We start from the raw sequence: 13,827 nt of genomic DNA, 5'->3' as shown, positions 1-13,827 counted from the left end.
CGTTGTCCACAGGGTGGCAGTCTCACAGCCTTAATTTTGTCTGTGAATTCAGTATACCATTTCAGGGTTCAAAAAGACACAAAGACACACACAAGGGCAATAATAATTTACTGTCTGATTGACAACTGCAAAAACTGTCTTCTGGGGGAAAAAAATATGCTTCCTAACTTCCCTATTTCTTTGAGGAGTATTTACTTCCTGGCATCTTCAATTTTTCCTTCAATGTACCTCTTCTATCGAATCCTTTCTATTCTGTTGCCACCACTCTATTTAGAGATACTAGAGGCAAGGAGAGCTGATAGATTATTAATGGACTGCAGAAGACCCCCAACCTTGGTCAATGGAGCACAGAAGACCCCCGACCCTGGTCAGTGTGGACACCACACACACAATCCTGCACATTACTGCCAAATTAATTTCATTTATTCCCAGAAACTCCTTCTCCTAGCTAGTAAACTCCTTGTGCCAAAAATCAAGGACCTCCACAATCAGAACCTTCCAAAATCCCCCATCTAAATGCTCCGCACAAGAGTCAAGGAGCTGTGTAAAATAAACTTCACTTTGAATACACCTTGCAACTTCCTGGTGTTCATGCACTCCTTCCAGTATTTTCTGAATGCGCCCTCATGCCAAGCACTGCTCCCAATGCTGATGATACAGAGGGGACAGAAGGCAAGGCCTCTGCTACAAAGAGATTCTCCGGACGGCACAGTGTTGGGTTGACAGCTGCTAGAGGAAGGCGGAGAAACCCCCAGACCCTTCAAGGATACAGCACTTCCCAAGAATGAGTCATCAGAGGCAGGCCAGGGGGTGGGGGATCATAAAGACACCAGAGGAGACCCGTCGGCACTGACACTGTCCCCTGTAGACCCCTGCCTATTTTGGCAGCCCTATGCTACAGGCCTACTCCTATGACTCCTACTGCTATCGATATTACCACTACCACCACTACTGCTGGTCCATTCCTATGCTACTTGTACTATCGGTTCAGCCAAAACATGCTAACAGCAGTTAATGGGCCTCTGCCTCTGCCTGCTTCCTTCTTATCACCTTGCCTCCCCCCCCCCCCCCCCCGAAATCATCTCAACCACCAAAAAGCCTGACCAGTTCTCCCAGCCCATCTCCAATGGTGCCTCCTAGAGGCCTTTCCCCATTCCCTCACACAAACCCACGTGTGGTATTTTGGAGACCTTCAAAGCCCTGTAACCCTTGGCTTAGTCTCCTCTGCGCATTTACCACATGAGGCACTGTACCATAATTATCTGTATACTTTAACCTCCTTCTTCTGCTGTTTGCTGCGCTCTTGCTGCATTCCTGGATTATCTACGAGCTAAAGTTGCAGTGCTCTATCATTCCACTACTAATGTTAAGTATTTAACATCCAAATGATGAATGTGCATGTAGACAAAATATTTATATGCTTTTAATTGCCTCAATCTTTATTAACAGTTGTGCGGAATACAATTGACGTAACATGTTCATCCATACAAAGAGCAGAATTCAGTGCTTTTTAGTATATTTATAGAGTTGTGCAACCATCTTCATCATCTAATTTTAGAACTTCCTAATCACCCACAAAAGAAATCTTGTACCTACAGGAGCAGTCACTTCTCACCCCTTTGTGTCCCCCTCCCCCCTCAAATCCTAGGCAACCATCATCAACCTTCTTTTCTCTATAAATTTGTCACCCTGGGCATTTCATATAAATGCAATCACACAAAAGATGGTCTTTTGAGCCCAGCTTCTTTCACTTAGCATAATGATCCGAGTTATAACATATATTGGTACTTCATGCTCTTTTATGGCCAATTTTTTTTGGTCCTTTTGCCTTTCCTAGGGCTGCTTCTAGTGGCATATGGAGGTTCCCAGAATAGGGGTCCAATCGGAGCTGTAGCCGCTGGCCTACACCACAGCCACAGCAACACCAGATCTGAGCCGGGTCTGTGATCTACACCACAGCTCACGGCAACACCAGATCCTTAACCCAAGGAGCAAGGGCAGGGATCGAACCCGCCACCTCATGGTTCCTAGTCGGATTTGTTAACCACTGTGCCATGACAGGACCTCCATGGCCAGATACTATTTAATGGATACACCATGTTCTATTCATTCACCAGTTGATGGATATTTGGGTTGTTTCCATTTTTTGATTAAGAGTAATGCTGCTATAAACACTGGTGGACAAGTTTTTGGGGGGACATGTTTCAATTTATCTTACCTTAGGGATATATCTAAGAGTGGAAATGTGGGTCATATGGTAACTCAATGTTTTGATATTTTGAGGGAACTGCCAAACTGTTTCCCAAAGCTACTGTACCATTTTATGTTTCCACATAAAATGAGGATCCCAACCTATGTGTGAGGGCCCCAAGATCTTCACTATTGAAAACTGGCTCTTACAGAACAGGAGTGATCTCACCATACAAATATCCTTACCCTCATGGAAGTTACATTCTAGTGGAACAAGACAAGAAATAAACCGGAACCAATACCTTTGGTTCTTACCTTTCAGATAAGAAAAAGGAGAAAATAATGTAACCAGAAAGTAACCAGAAAAGGGAGGCTCCAGTGAGGGTAGACAGAAAAGCCCCTCTAAAAAGATAACATTGGGGAGTTCCCGTCATGGTGCAGCGGTTAACCAATCCGACTGGGAATCATGAGGTTGCGGGTTCGATCCCTGGCCTTGCTCAGCGGGTTAAGGATCCGGCGTTGCCGTGAACCGTGGTATAGGTTGCAGACGCGGCTCGGATCTCTCGTTGCTGTGGCTGTGGTGTAGGCCGGTGGCTACAGCTCCGATTAGACCCCTAGCCCGGGAACCTCCATATGCCACGAGGGTGGCCCTAGAAATGACAAAAAGCTGAAAATAAATAAATAAAAAGATAATGTTGGGAGTTCCCATCGAGGCTCAGTGGTAACCAACCCGACTAGCATCCATGAGGACTTGGGTTCAATCCCTGGCCTCTCTCAGTGGGTTAAGGATCCAGCAATGCCATGAGTTGTGGTATAGGTTGCAGACGCAGCTCCGATCCAGCAATGCCAGCCTAGCTGGCACAAGCGGGCGGCTACAGCTCCAATTCCACCCCTAGCCTGGGAACCTCCATATGCCGCAGGTGCAGCCCTAAAATGACAAACACACACACAGACGCACACACCCAAGGAAGGTAACATTGACCAGAGTGAGATGAGCAGAGCTGGAAAGGAAATACTCCAGGCAGTGGAAACAGCAAGACATAAAACTGAGAAAAGAACAAGTCTGGCATGTTCAAGGGAAAAAAAACAAGAAGCCAGTGTGGCTTAAGTGTGACGAAGAAGTAGAGGAGGAAGGAAGTGACTTTGGGAGGTAAACAGAGGCCAGACAATGTTGGGCTCAGAAATCATTTAAAATCTTTGGATTTTAAAATGCTATCATCATTTTTCATCCGTTATATTTCTTTGAATAAAGGTGTTCATCCATGCAAACATTTATGAAACTGTCATATATATCTTCCAATTGCACCTAATGGTATGGCAGTAAATACTACAGAAACTATTGGGATAAATCCACACCATTCATTTAGTATCATTTTATTTTGTGGCCCAAGACAGAATACATAAAACATGACCACCAATGGTGTTTAGGTAACAGGGCACATGCATAAGAATGAATCCTTACAAATTTATCACCTAGCCTTGACCAATCTGAGGTGTGTGTCTCACTGATAGTAACTAGCAGCTGTGTCTTAGAACATTAAGGTCATTTTCAATAAAGCAAGCCAGTAAGAACACAGTTGCAGAAGGTTCTCATAATTTAAACCTAGACTTCATCCTTTTAATTCTAATTAACTTACTTTCTCCATTCTATTAAGAATTAATGTCTAGTAGCTAAATATAACATCTATAGGCACAAAATAGGCTACATGTTTCTATACAATTTGACTCCTAAAAGTAAAAGACTTTTTCATATAGTCTGCTATATTTGCTTTTTTCAAAAAGCCAGAAAGTTTTTCAAACCCTAGCAATAAAATACTCCATTGATAAAACAATGGTCAAAAATTATCAACTTAAAATTCCCGGAGTTCCCATCATGGCTCAGCAGAAACGAATCTGACTAGAATCCACGAGGATGCGGGTTCAGTCCGTGGCCTCACACAGTGGGTTAAGGATCTGGCATTGCCGTGAGTTGCGGTGTAGGTCACAGACGGGGCTTGGATCCCACGTTGCTATGGCTGTGGTGTAGGCCGGCAGCTGCAGCTCCTATTTGCCCCCTAGCCTGGGAACTTCCATAGGCCTTGGATGCGGCCCTAAAAAGACCAAAAAAAAAAAAAAAAAAAAATTCCCTTCTACCATCCCACATTGATCTGCATGGCTTTCCCTCCAGGCACTCTTGCCTCTGCCACACCAGACTGCTTGCCACCTCGGCTTTATGATACACATTCCCCATGAGGAGAAATCCAACCTGTTCTTCCAGGTCCAGGGCACACACTCTCCCCTCCTTGTCTGGTCTCCAGTCCCCTTCCCCAAGTAGAACTCACTCCTCACCTATGTGCTCCTGAAGCAATGCTTGCAACTCAAAGGTTGCCCTACCCAATTCTGACTGGTACACCACAACATGCCTCTACACCTTGGACAGAGATACTGTCACCAAAATACTCATCTCAGGGAGTGCACGTGCACACACACACATCAGTAAAGCTCTTTGCAATTATACTAAGTGCTCAGTTGAAAATCATATCCATTTCAGAGCAATTTGGTACAGTACCGTATCAAGCCATTACAAGAAGCAAGGTCAAGATTGAAGCTCCCTCTGGAGCCTAAGCAGAGGGGTCTTTTCTTCCTTCCAAATCTGGGCCTAAGGCTTCAGTGAAGGGTTTCTGAACAAGGACACCATCCCCCTCTAGCTACATGCAACTTTTCCACTTTTATTACTACTACAAAAATTGCTCACCAATTCTTGCAACTCTTAAGTTTGTGAGTGATACGTATTATCAAGAATGTACAGCTCTAGAAAGAAAGAAAGAAAGAAAGAAAGAAAGAAAGAAAGAAAGAAAGAAAGAAAGAAAGAAAGAAAGAAAGAAAGAAATAAATAAATTATGGCTCCAAACCCAGAGCACAGAGAAAGTGAAAGATCTACACAAGGTCATAAAGCTAATCATCACAGGGTCCAAAATATAATGCCGACTCATTATTCTACCCACAACTTCCTAACATGAAGAACGTGAACATCGGATGACTTTCAAAAGTCTCTGATGGTGCTTGGTGCAGAGTGGAGGTTCAAATATTTGAATTCATGACGATGATCTAAAACAGCTTTCGTCAGAAAGTTTACTTCGAATGATGAAGGATAAGTAATTAATCCTTCATCATGCAGATCACATTCACAGATTATTTCAAAACTCACGGTGCAGTTAAAACTTAGTTTGGGAAAGCACATCGAAACCTTGTGCTCTTCAAAACAGCCCTGACCAGAAACCCATCCACAAGCCGCACTTTTTCCTTCTTCATTTGTTCCCAGAGGCCCAAGAGACTAAACATTAGGGCTCACCCCATTTTTCTAATGTCAGCCCGCATTTAAGATAACGCTTTTGTCTCATGTACAGCTCACATGCTGCTGACACAGCTGCCCCTTCTTTGTAATAAACACAGGGCTTCTATATTTAAAAATACAGTGAAACTTTGTTGTAACATCCCCTCCCGTCTCCAGCCAATTTTCTCTTCCAAGCCCCACCTCCAACCCCAGGATTCTCTATCGGCGGCACTCAAAACGTTAGACCTTTGTGCAAAGACAAGTTTCTTTAAAGACAACTCATCCTAGTGGTATTTCTCTTTTCCACTGTGTGTGTGTGTGTGTGTGTGTGTGTTGGGATTGGGGGGATGGGGGCGGAGAATGGGACAGATGCCCTGCCCCAGAGGCCTTCCGAAGCCAAGGCACTCGAGTCTGTGGCTCTGGAGTCTGGGGTAGTTTTGTGAACCACGGCCAGCGCCCCCGACGTCCAGTTGGGAGGACCTCGCAGGCCGGCCTCGGGGCGGGGCTCCGGCGCCGCGGGAGCCCCGGGTGGACACGCGGCCGATGGGGCGGCCGCGGGCAGCGGCGCGGTGGCGAAAGCGGTGCCCGCGGGCATCGGAGATCGCCCGCCCGCCCTCGGCGCCCCCCAGCCCTGCCTGGGGGCTGCCTTGGGGCGGGGGTGTTTCTAGTAAACACCCGGCCAAGATAAGGAGGACTTGCGAGCCAGGCGAGGGCTCCCAGAGGCCGAAGGCTGGGGACAAACACTCCCCGCGTCGCTTGGGACCGTCAGAAGGGGGCGGCCGAGGAGGAGGGTGTGGGCCCGAGGTGGGGCGCTGGGGGCAGATAAGGCGAGGCCGGAGTTAATCATCACCTCCCGAGCGTTTGGAAAGGGACGGCCCGGGGACTGGAGGAGCTGGAGGGTGGCCCGGGGAAAGTGAAACTCCTTCCTCGCGGCTCAGCCCCGCCAGGCTCCAGCGGGAGCACCGGGACCCTGAGCGTGGTCGCTCCGCCAGCCTGGCCGGCGCAGCACTCGTGGCTCCCAAAGCCGCAGCCCAGATCACGGCGTCTCTAACAAGTACACTAAGGCGAGTTTTCCACCATATCACCCAGCAAAAGAAGGGAGAAAAAGAGCCAGAGCCATTGGAAATAAAATAAAAGTTACCCCCAGGGCCCATTGCTAAAAGTGGTTGCAACGTTCCCATACCGGGAGTCGAACCCGGGCCGCCTGGGTGAAAACCAGGAATCCTAACCGCTAGACCATATGGGAAGTGCTGCTGAGAGCACGGCGGTGACTCACCTGACAAGCGCAAACGCTGCCTCTGTTCCGTCTCTACCTCCCGCCACCATCCGAGCCGCCGCCGCCGCCGCCGCTGCTTGCTGCCCACGCGCTCGCGAGCCAGGGAACGCGCCCGTCCCGAGCGCGCGGGCGTCCCGGGGGCGGGGCGGGGTCGCTCCGCCGCCTCGGGAAAGTTTTGAGGCCAAGCTCGGCGACTCGCGGTCCTGAAACCAACTGTTTCACCTCTCTTTTTTGAACTCCACCAACAGCCCCCAGCCTACAGGTCCGGGCTGCTCCGCTGGTCAAAGTGCGTGCGGACTAGTTGGCAAAGTTGAGGGCGGCGACGTCTCTGGGAACAGCTGTTTGCGTTCGGGGCGGAGGCGGCGCGCGAGCTCCTGGGCCACGGGCCAGCGAGCCTAGAAGAAGGGTGGAGGTTCTGGATCCCAGGGGGAGAGAGAGAGAAAGGAGAAATGACGCGGGGACGTGAGGCTCGAGCTCCCCGGCCTTCAGCTCAGGTCCCGTCGCGCTTTCGCCCCTTCTCGGTGACCTCAAGCCCTTTATAGCGACCCCACCTCTCCGGAGCCGGGAGTACCGCCCCTGGAGGAGGAGGGGAAGGGGAGGAGATTTCAAACGCGGATTGAGTCGTCTGGGCACCCGTAGTTGGGAACCGGGGAACACTGGTCCGGAGGAAGGAGGGAGGCGTCCGGGGCTCGGAGGCTCCGGTGGGCCTCGCGGTGATCCGGGCTCGGACTCGCCCTGCGTGGGGCACGCGAGCCTTAATCGGACCCGGGGGCGACCCGCGGAGCGGCTGGTCCAGTCATGTGAGTCAGGTCTCAGGCTCTAAACAAGGAGGTCTTGTTTCTCCGGGAGGCCCTTTCCCCGCCGGGTCTCTTCCTCCGCCACCACCCCCTCTCCCCCCGCCCGCGGCCGGGGGCGTGACGGACGCTCTCTTAACTCGCTCGGGACCGGCGGCCGACTGGCGGGGCCGGTTCTCCGTGCGGCGTAGGGATGCTACCCCGCGGAGCGCCCCGGGGGGCTGGAGTACGGGCTCCTGGAGGGAGGCTGGCAGCCTCTGGAGGTTGGACGGCCGCCGGGATGCTACGGAGCGCTCCCTCCACCTAGCGGGTCGGAAGACGCGAGCATCCTTTTCGTTTCTCTCGAGCTGGAACCCTGGGGTATTGTGAAAGTATAGGGCTGGACCGCGGCCACCGCTGCCTCCTCCCATCACTAGAAGCGGGCAGCCCTGGTGAGCTTCTAACTTTTTTTAGTTTTTGGTTTTGCCGGCTGAGAGATCCTTTGGCTTTTCCAACTCTCTTTTTCTTCCCCTGAGGCTCAAGAACAAATTGTATTAACTGATGGTCTTGGAGGGATCACAGTCACGCATTGGAGGTGTCTTCTGCTTTGTTCTTTGGGTGGAAATAACGTGATTTAAAGCAAACTTTACGAGTTTCTTCATGCCTCCATTGCCGTAACCTCCAAAAATTCCAGAAAGGAGTCGAAGGGATAAGTAATCTTCTCCAAGATGATCTTTATTTCTTCACGCGGATGACAGTAAAAAATGAGAAATTTTGTTTAAGCTGTTTCGCTTAGGAGACTTTTAAAGCCGATGCAGACTTTTTCTACTCCACTGGCAATGGAATTATAGTTGACTGCTTTCAATCAGCTAAATAATGAAGCAGGGTGCTGTATAACAAGATTCAGTAGCAGTGCCTTATATTTCGGCCTCTTTAAGATGTAAGTCATGTAAAAATCTTTTAAAATTCTAAATGAGCTTAAACTTATTTTTCTCTTTTCCAGGGCAGACTACTGGAAGTCACAACCAAAGAAATTCTGTGATTACTGCAAGTGCTGGATAGCAGACAATAGGCCTGTATGATAATTCCTCTATTCCTCTATTATTAGAGATTCTAATAATAATAAAGTCTTTCTTTCTGACTTAAACTCAGAGCTTACAAAGCACTTTCATATACATTGCTCTTGACTTTTCAAAACATGAACAATTTCTATTGTCTTTTCATTCCTAGTAGGGAAGCTGTGAGCCTTCTTTTTCATCAGCCCAAATTTGATTATATACTAAGCCAAATTATTTCTCTGTGGCCCTTCAGTCACATTCAGGAACTGGACAATGAGTGGGTAATCGCATTCATGTATATGCAACACCTACATTTATAATGGTGCTGTTTGTAATATTGTCGTATACAAAGAAAAATAAAAGCAGAGAGTCCTTAATGAGTAAAAAGAAACATTATCTTAGCTAGTCTTGTATGTTTCTTGCTCTAGAGATAGTTAAATGTATTTGATACAGAACAAATATAAATGGATGCTTATTTTGAAAGAACATCAATAACTTTGTCAAGGAATATGAAAATAGCAACCTTTAAGCAATTATTACTGTATCTCTTAATATCTACTGTATCTCTCATTCAACTTTTAAGACATAAAACGAGGAGTTCCCATTGTGGCTCAGCAGCAATGAACCCAACTAATATCCATGAGGATTCAGGTTCAATCTATGGCCTTGCTCAATGAATTAAAGGATCCAACCTTGCCTGTGAGCTGTGGTGTAGATCACAGACAAGGCTTGGATCCTACGTTGCTGTGTCTGTGGCATAGGTTGGCAGCTGCAGCTCCGATTTGACCCCTAGCCTGGGAACCTCTGTATACTGCACATGTGGCCCTAAAAAGCCAAAAAAAGAAAAAAGACATAAAAAGTACCATTGATTTCTTCTGTCCATCTCATGCTTGTCATTGTACTATATACATAGCACATAAATGATAGAGTATTTTGGCCATGCCTAGGGCATGCTGAAGTTCCCAGGCCAGGGATTGAACTGGCACCTCCGCTGTAACCCTAGCCATAGCAGTGACCTGGATCTTTAATTCACTAGGCCACCAGGGATGTTTTAAATGTTATATGTATTCTTTTTTTTTTTTTCTTATTATGGCACATTAGCATATGGAAGTTCCCCAACCAGAGGTTGAATTGGAGCTGCATCTGTGAACTGTACCTTAGTTTGTGGCAATGCTAGATCCTTAACCCACTGAGCGAGGCCAGGGATCGAACCCACAACCTCATGGTTCCTAGTCGGATTCCTTAACCACTGAGCCAGGACGGGAACTCCCGTCATGGTTTATTTTAAGCACCAAAGGAAACCTCATCAGAAGGCATAATAATGAATAATATGGTTCTGCTCCCTAGTATCATTTGATGAAAGGGGCCAATGTGCATTAAAATTATTTTCATCTTCTCTGCCAGTTGTCGTAGTTTCCATTTTGTTATGTTCCATTTCTACGTTTACTGTTGCTTTGCTGTAAACATTATAATGTGTAGTTTTCCTTTGAAATTTCTCTCTTTTTTCATTTTCAAGAGTGTCGAATTTCACGAAAGAGGAAAGAATCATAAGGAAAATGTGGCAAAGAGGATCAGCGAGGTAATCTAGTTTCTTTCTTTCTTCGCCAGTTTTTCTCTGTGAATATAACCCCTCTATCTAGCTTTCACTTTTATATGTCTTAACAGATTAAACAGAAAAGCCTGGATAAGGCAAAGGAAGAAGAAAAGGCATCAAAGGAGTTTGCTGCAATGGAGGCCGCTGCCCTGAAAGCATACCAAGAGGATTTGAAAAGGCTTGGCTTAGAGTCAGGTAAAAAAGCAGCCAGCATGTTTTAAAAGTAACATCAGAGGTCATGCTAAGTCACCTGTTATTGTTCCCATAAAGAGGTTATACACTCGGGTATACTCTCAGGGCTTTTCGTGTGCATCACAGCCCTAGACTGTGGAACTTTGCTCGTGCACTTTTTTTTTTTTTTTTTTTAGGGCCTCAGGTGTGGCATATGAGAGTTCCCAGGCTAGGGGTCTCATCAGAGCTGCAGCTGCCAGCATACACCACAGCCACAGCAACACAGGATCCGAGCCGCATCTGCGACCTACACCACAGCTCATGGCAACCCCAGATCCTTAACCCACTGAGCAAAGCCAGGGATCGAACCTTCGTCCTCATGGATACTAGTCAGGTTTGTAACCCTCAGAGCCACATTGGGAACTCCTGCGCCTGCACTTTTATTTTGCTTTTAAATCTTCATCTTTCAATACCTCCATTCATAATAGAAGTACTACCCTGGTGATTGCCTAGTCCTCCATCTCTCTTAGGTCAGTGGTTCATTGCAGAGACACTTGAGTTTTTTAGGTATTCTAATTTATTTTCATAAATGAATCTATTTAAAAATGTCAAAGTGGTCAGGTGGTCAAAACTATGCATCATGTGTATTTATAGAGTGAATTAGCCTTTTGTGGACAAATTTAACTGACATACACTAGTAGAGGGTAGATTTTTTTTTTACTTTTTAATTTTTTATTGAATATATTGGACATGTAACACTGTGTAATTTTCAAGTGTACATTGTGTTACTTTGGTACATTTGTTGAAATATGATTGCCCTTGTAATGTAATATTTACATCGCATAATTATAGTACCATATCATTGTCTACAGTTATTACACTATGCATTAGATTTCTGGCTTATTTCCTACTCATTACAAGTTTGTACCTTTAAACACATCAGTCTTACCCTTCTATCCCTTAACCCCTGTTAACTACCATTTTGCTCTGTTTTTCACAAGTTTGACTTTTTTAGATGCCAGAGAAGTGATATCGAACAGTATCTTTCTGTGTCGGGCTTAATTTCACATAGCATTAATGTGCCCAAGGTTCGTCCATGTTGCCACAAATGGCATGATACCCTCCTTTCTCACTGCTGAATTTTTTTACACACACGGGTGCGTGCCCATGCACTCACCGCATCTTTTTCTTTTTTCTTTTTGGGGCTGCCCCTGCAGCATGTGGAAGTTCCCAGGCTAGGAGTCTAATCCGAGCTGCAGCTGCCGGCCCACACCCCAGCCTCAGCAACGCCAGATCGGAGCCTCATCCGTGACCTACACCAAAGCTTGGGGCAATGCGGGATCCTTAACCCACTGAGCAAGGCCACGGATCAAACCCGCATCCTCATGGCTCCTAGTCAGGTTCATTAACCCATGAGCCATGAAGGGAACTCCAAAGAAAAGAGTTTTTAAAACTAGCTGCTTTTAAGATTTCTCCAGACATATTTAGAATTTTTTAAATTTATCTTATATATGTTTATGCTGTGGTCTCTTTGGAGGTTGTTTTATTTTTTCTCTCAAAGATACATCAAATACAGCTTTTAATTAATTACAGATGCACATCATCTTAAGTGGCTACAGACTGGTTAAAGACAGAAGCTTTGGAGTCCACCAGAATTGCCTCTTGCTAGTAATTTGATGTTCAATTTTTACTAAAATTAAGCAACATAAAAAAAATTTTTAAATTAAGTAACATAATGATAAGAATTGCTTCTTATAGTGACCACTTGTGACAAGTGTTCGGTAAAGGGTATAAAATACTATCGTAGAATGTGATTAAAATGCCATAACTTCCAGATTAACATTTCAGTTTCTTAGAGTTTCACTGTTAGGAAGAATGCTTCTAACAGGGAGAACCCTTATGCAAGCATGTTTTTACCTTTATCTCTGTAGGTTCAATTTCTAGAAGTGAGATGGCAGGTTTGAAGTGTAAATTATGGAGTTCCTGTCATAGCTCAGTTGTTAATGAATCCAACTAGAAACCATGAGGTTGTGGGTTTGATCCCTGGCCTCGCTCAGTGGGTTAAGGATCCGGCGTTGCTGTGAGCTGTGATGACGGGGCTCGGATCCCACGTGGCTGTGGTGTAGGCCGGCAGCTGTAGCTCTGATTCGATCCCTAGCCTGGGAACCTCCATGTGCCTCTAGCTCGGTCCTAAAAAAGGACAAAAGACTAAATAAAGTGTAAATTATTTTGTATGTTGATAGCTAAAACCAAGCTGTCTCCAGAAATGTTGGGCTGATTTATTAACTGATTTGGGGACTCACTAGCCATTCCCTTGGAAAAAAAGCAAAGCCGTAAAAACGACCCATTTATTTACATCCGTGTAAATACCTGATGGATCAGACTGACTGTTGGATTTGGTCATTCTTTTCAGTATTATTGATCTAATGCGCAAAAAAAAAAAAATGTATTTGCATTTCTTTGAGTTTTAGTGAAGGTAGGTGTTATTTCTCTGGATGACCCTTGTACTTCTTGCCAGTCTTCTGTTTGCCTGTTGGATGGTCAGGGATCTTTGTTAGGAACACTACCCCTCTGTCTGAGTTGTTAAGTATTTATCATTTATTTGTCTGTCTTTTTTGTTGTTATTAATCTTTTTTAGGCCACACCCACAGCATGTGGACATTCCCAGGCTAGGGGTCATTTCGGAGCTGCAGCCACGGGTCTACGCCACAGCCACAGCCACTCAGGACCCAAGCCACGTTTGCAACCCACGCCACAGCTGACGGCAATGCCAGATCCTTAACCCACTGACCGAGGCCAGGGATTGAACCTGCGTCCTCGTGGATGCTAGCCAGATTCATTTCTGCTGAGCCACAACTGGGAACTCCTGTCTTTCTTTCTTTCTTTTCTTTTTTCTTTTCTTTGTATTTTGTTTATTTGGCCACACCCATGGCATGTGGAATTTCCCAGACCAGGGATCAAACCTGCACCACAGCAGTGACCCAAGCTTCTGCAGTGACAATGCCAGATCCTTAACTCACTGTGCCACAGGGGAATTCCACTCCTGTCTTTCTTTTTTTTTAAAAGTGTTTTCTTTTTTTTTTTGTCTTTCTGCTATTTCTTTGGGCCGCTCCTGCGGCATATGGAGGTTCCCAGGCTAGGGGTCCAATCGGAGCTGTAGCCCCCGGCCTACGCCAGAGCCACAGCAATGCAGGATCCGAGCCGCGTCTGCAACCTACACCACAGCTCACGGCAACGCCGGATCGGTAACCCACTGAGCAAGGGCAGGGACCGAACCCTTGTGGTTCCTAGTCGGATTCGTTAACCACTGCGCCACGACGGGAACTCCCCCTGTCTTTCTTGATAAGTATTTCTTTGTTTTTATTTTCACTGTACCAAATATTAAAATTCTTTTTTCTTTTTTGGCTCCCTCGCAGCACTTGGAGTTCTCTGGCCAGGGATCGAATCTGAGC

At 46.3% G+C, this 13,827-nt stretch overlaps 2 protein-coding genes and 1 non-coding gene across 5 annotated transcripts in view; 1 reads left to right on the top strand and 2 right to left on the bottom strand.

Moving 5' to 3' along the window:
• Nucleotides 1–6,897, bottom strand: part of ELF1 (E74 like ETS transcription factor 1) — a 124,033-nt gene extending 117,136 nt beyond the window's left edge. Inside the window, exon 1 of the mRNA XM_047756107.1 lies at nt 6,780–6,897. The gene's annotated coding sequence lies outside the window, so the exon portion shown is untranslated. The remainder of the gene's footprint in view (nt 1–6,779) is intronic.
• On the bottom strand, nt 6,678–6,749 carry TRNAE-UUC (transfer RNA glutamic acid (anticodon UUC)). Its single transcript has one exon. It is a non-coding gene; the product is annotated as a tRNA-Glu (tRNA).
• A 40-nt stretch (nt 6,898–6,937) lies between the features above and the next one.
• Nucleotides 6,938–13,827, top strand: part of WBP4 (WW domain binding protein 4) — a 34,891-nt gene continuing 28,001 nt past the window's right edge. Inside the window, exons 1-4 of one of the 3 annotated variants that reach the window (XM_047756118.1) lie at nt 6,938–7,065; nt 8,556–8,628; nt 10,127–10,189; nt 10,276–10,399. In XM_047756118.1, the coding sequence (XP_047612074.1) occupies nt 10,339–10,399 (61 nt within the window). In that variant the 5' untranslated portion in view covers nt 6,938–7,065; nt 8,556–8,628; nt 10,127–10,189; nt 10,276–10,338. Of the gene's footprint in view, nt 7,066–7,423; nt 7,580–7,724; nt 8,005–8,555; nt 8,629–10,126; nt 10,190–10,275; nt 10,400–13,827 lie in introns of those variants that run through there. The other 2 variants (XM_047756117.1, XM_047756119.1) reach the window with 2 other exon arrangements.

Source organism: Phacochoerus africanus, chromosome 13, assembly GCF_016906955.1.
Source record: "Phacochoerus africanus isolate WHEZ1 chromosome 13, ROS_Pafr_v1, whole genome shotgun sequence".
Taxonomy (NCBI): Eukaryota; Metazoa; Chordata; class Mammalia; order Artiodactyla; family Suidae; genus Phacochoerus; species Phacochoerus africanus.
The sequence above is the reverse complement of the archived record's forward strand: the minus strand, read 5'-3'. Positions and strand labels throughout refer to the sequence as shown.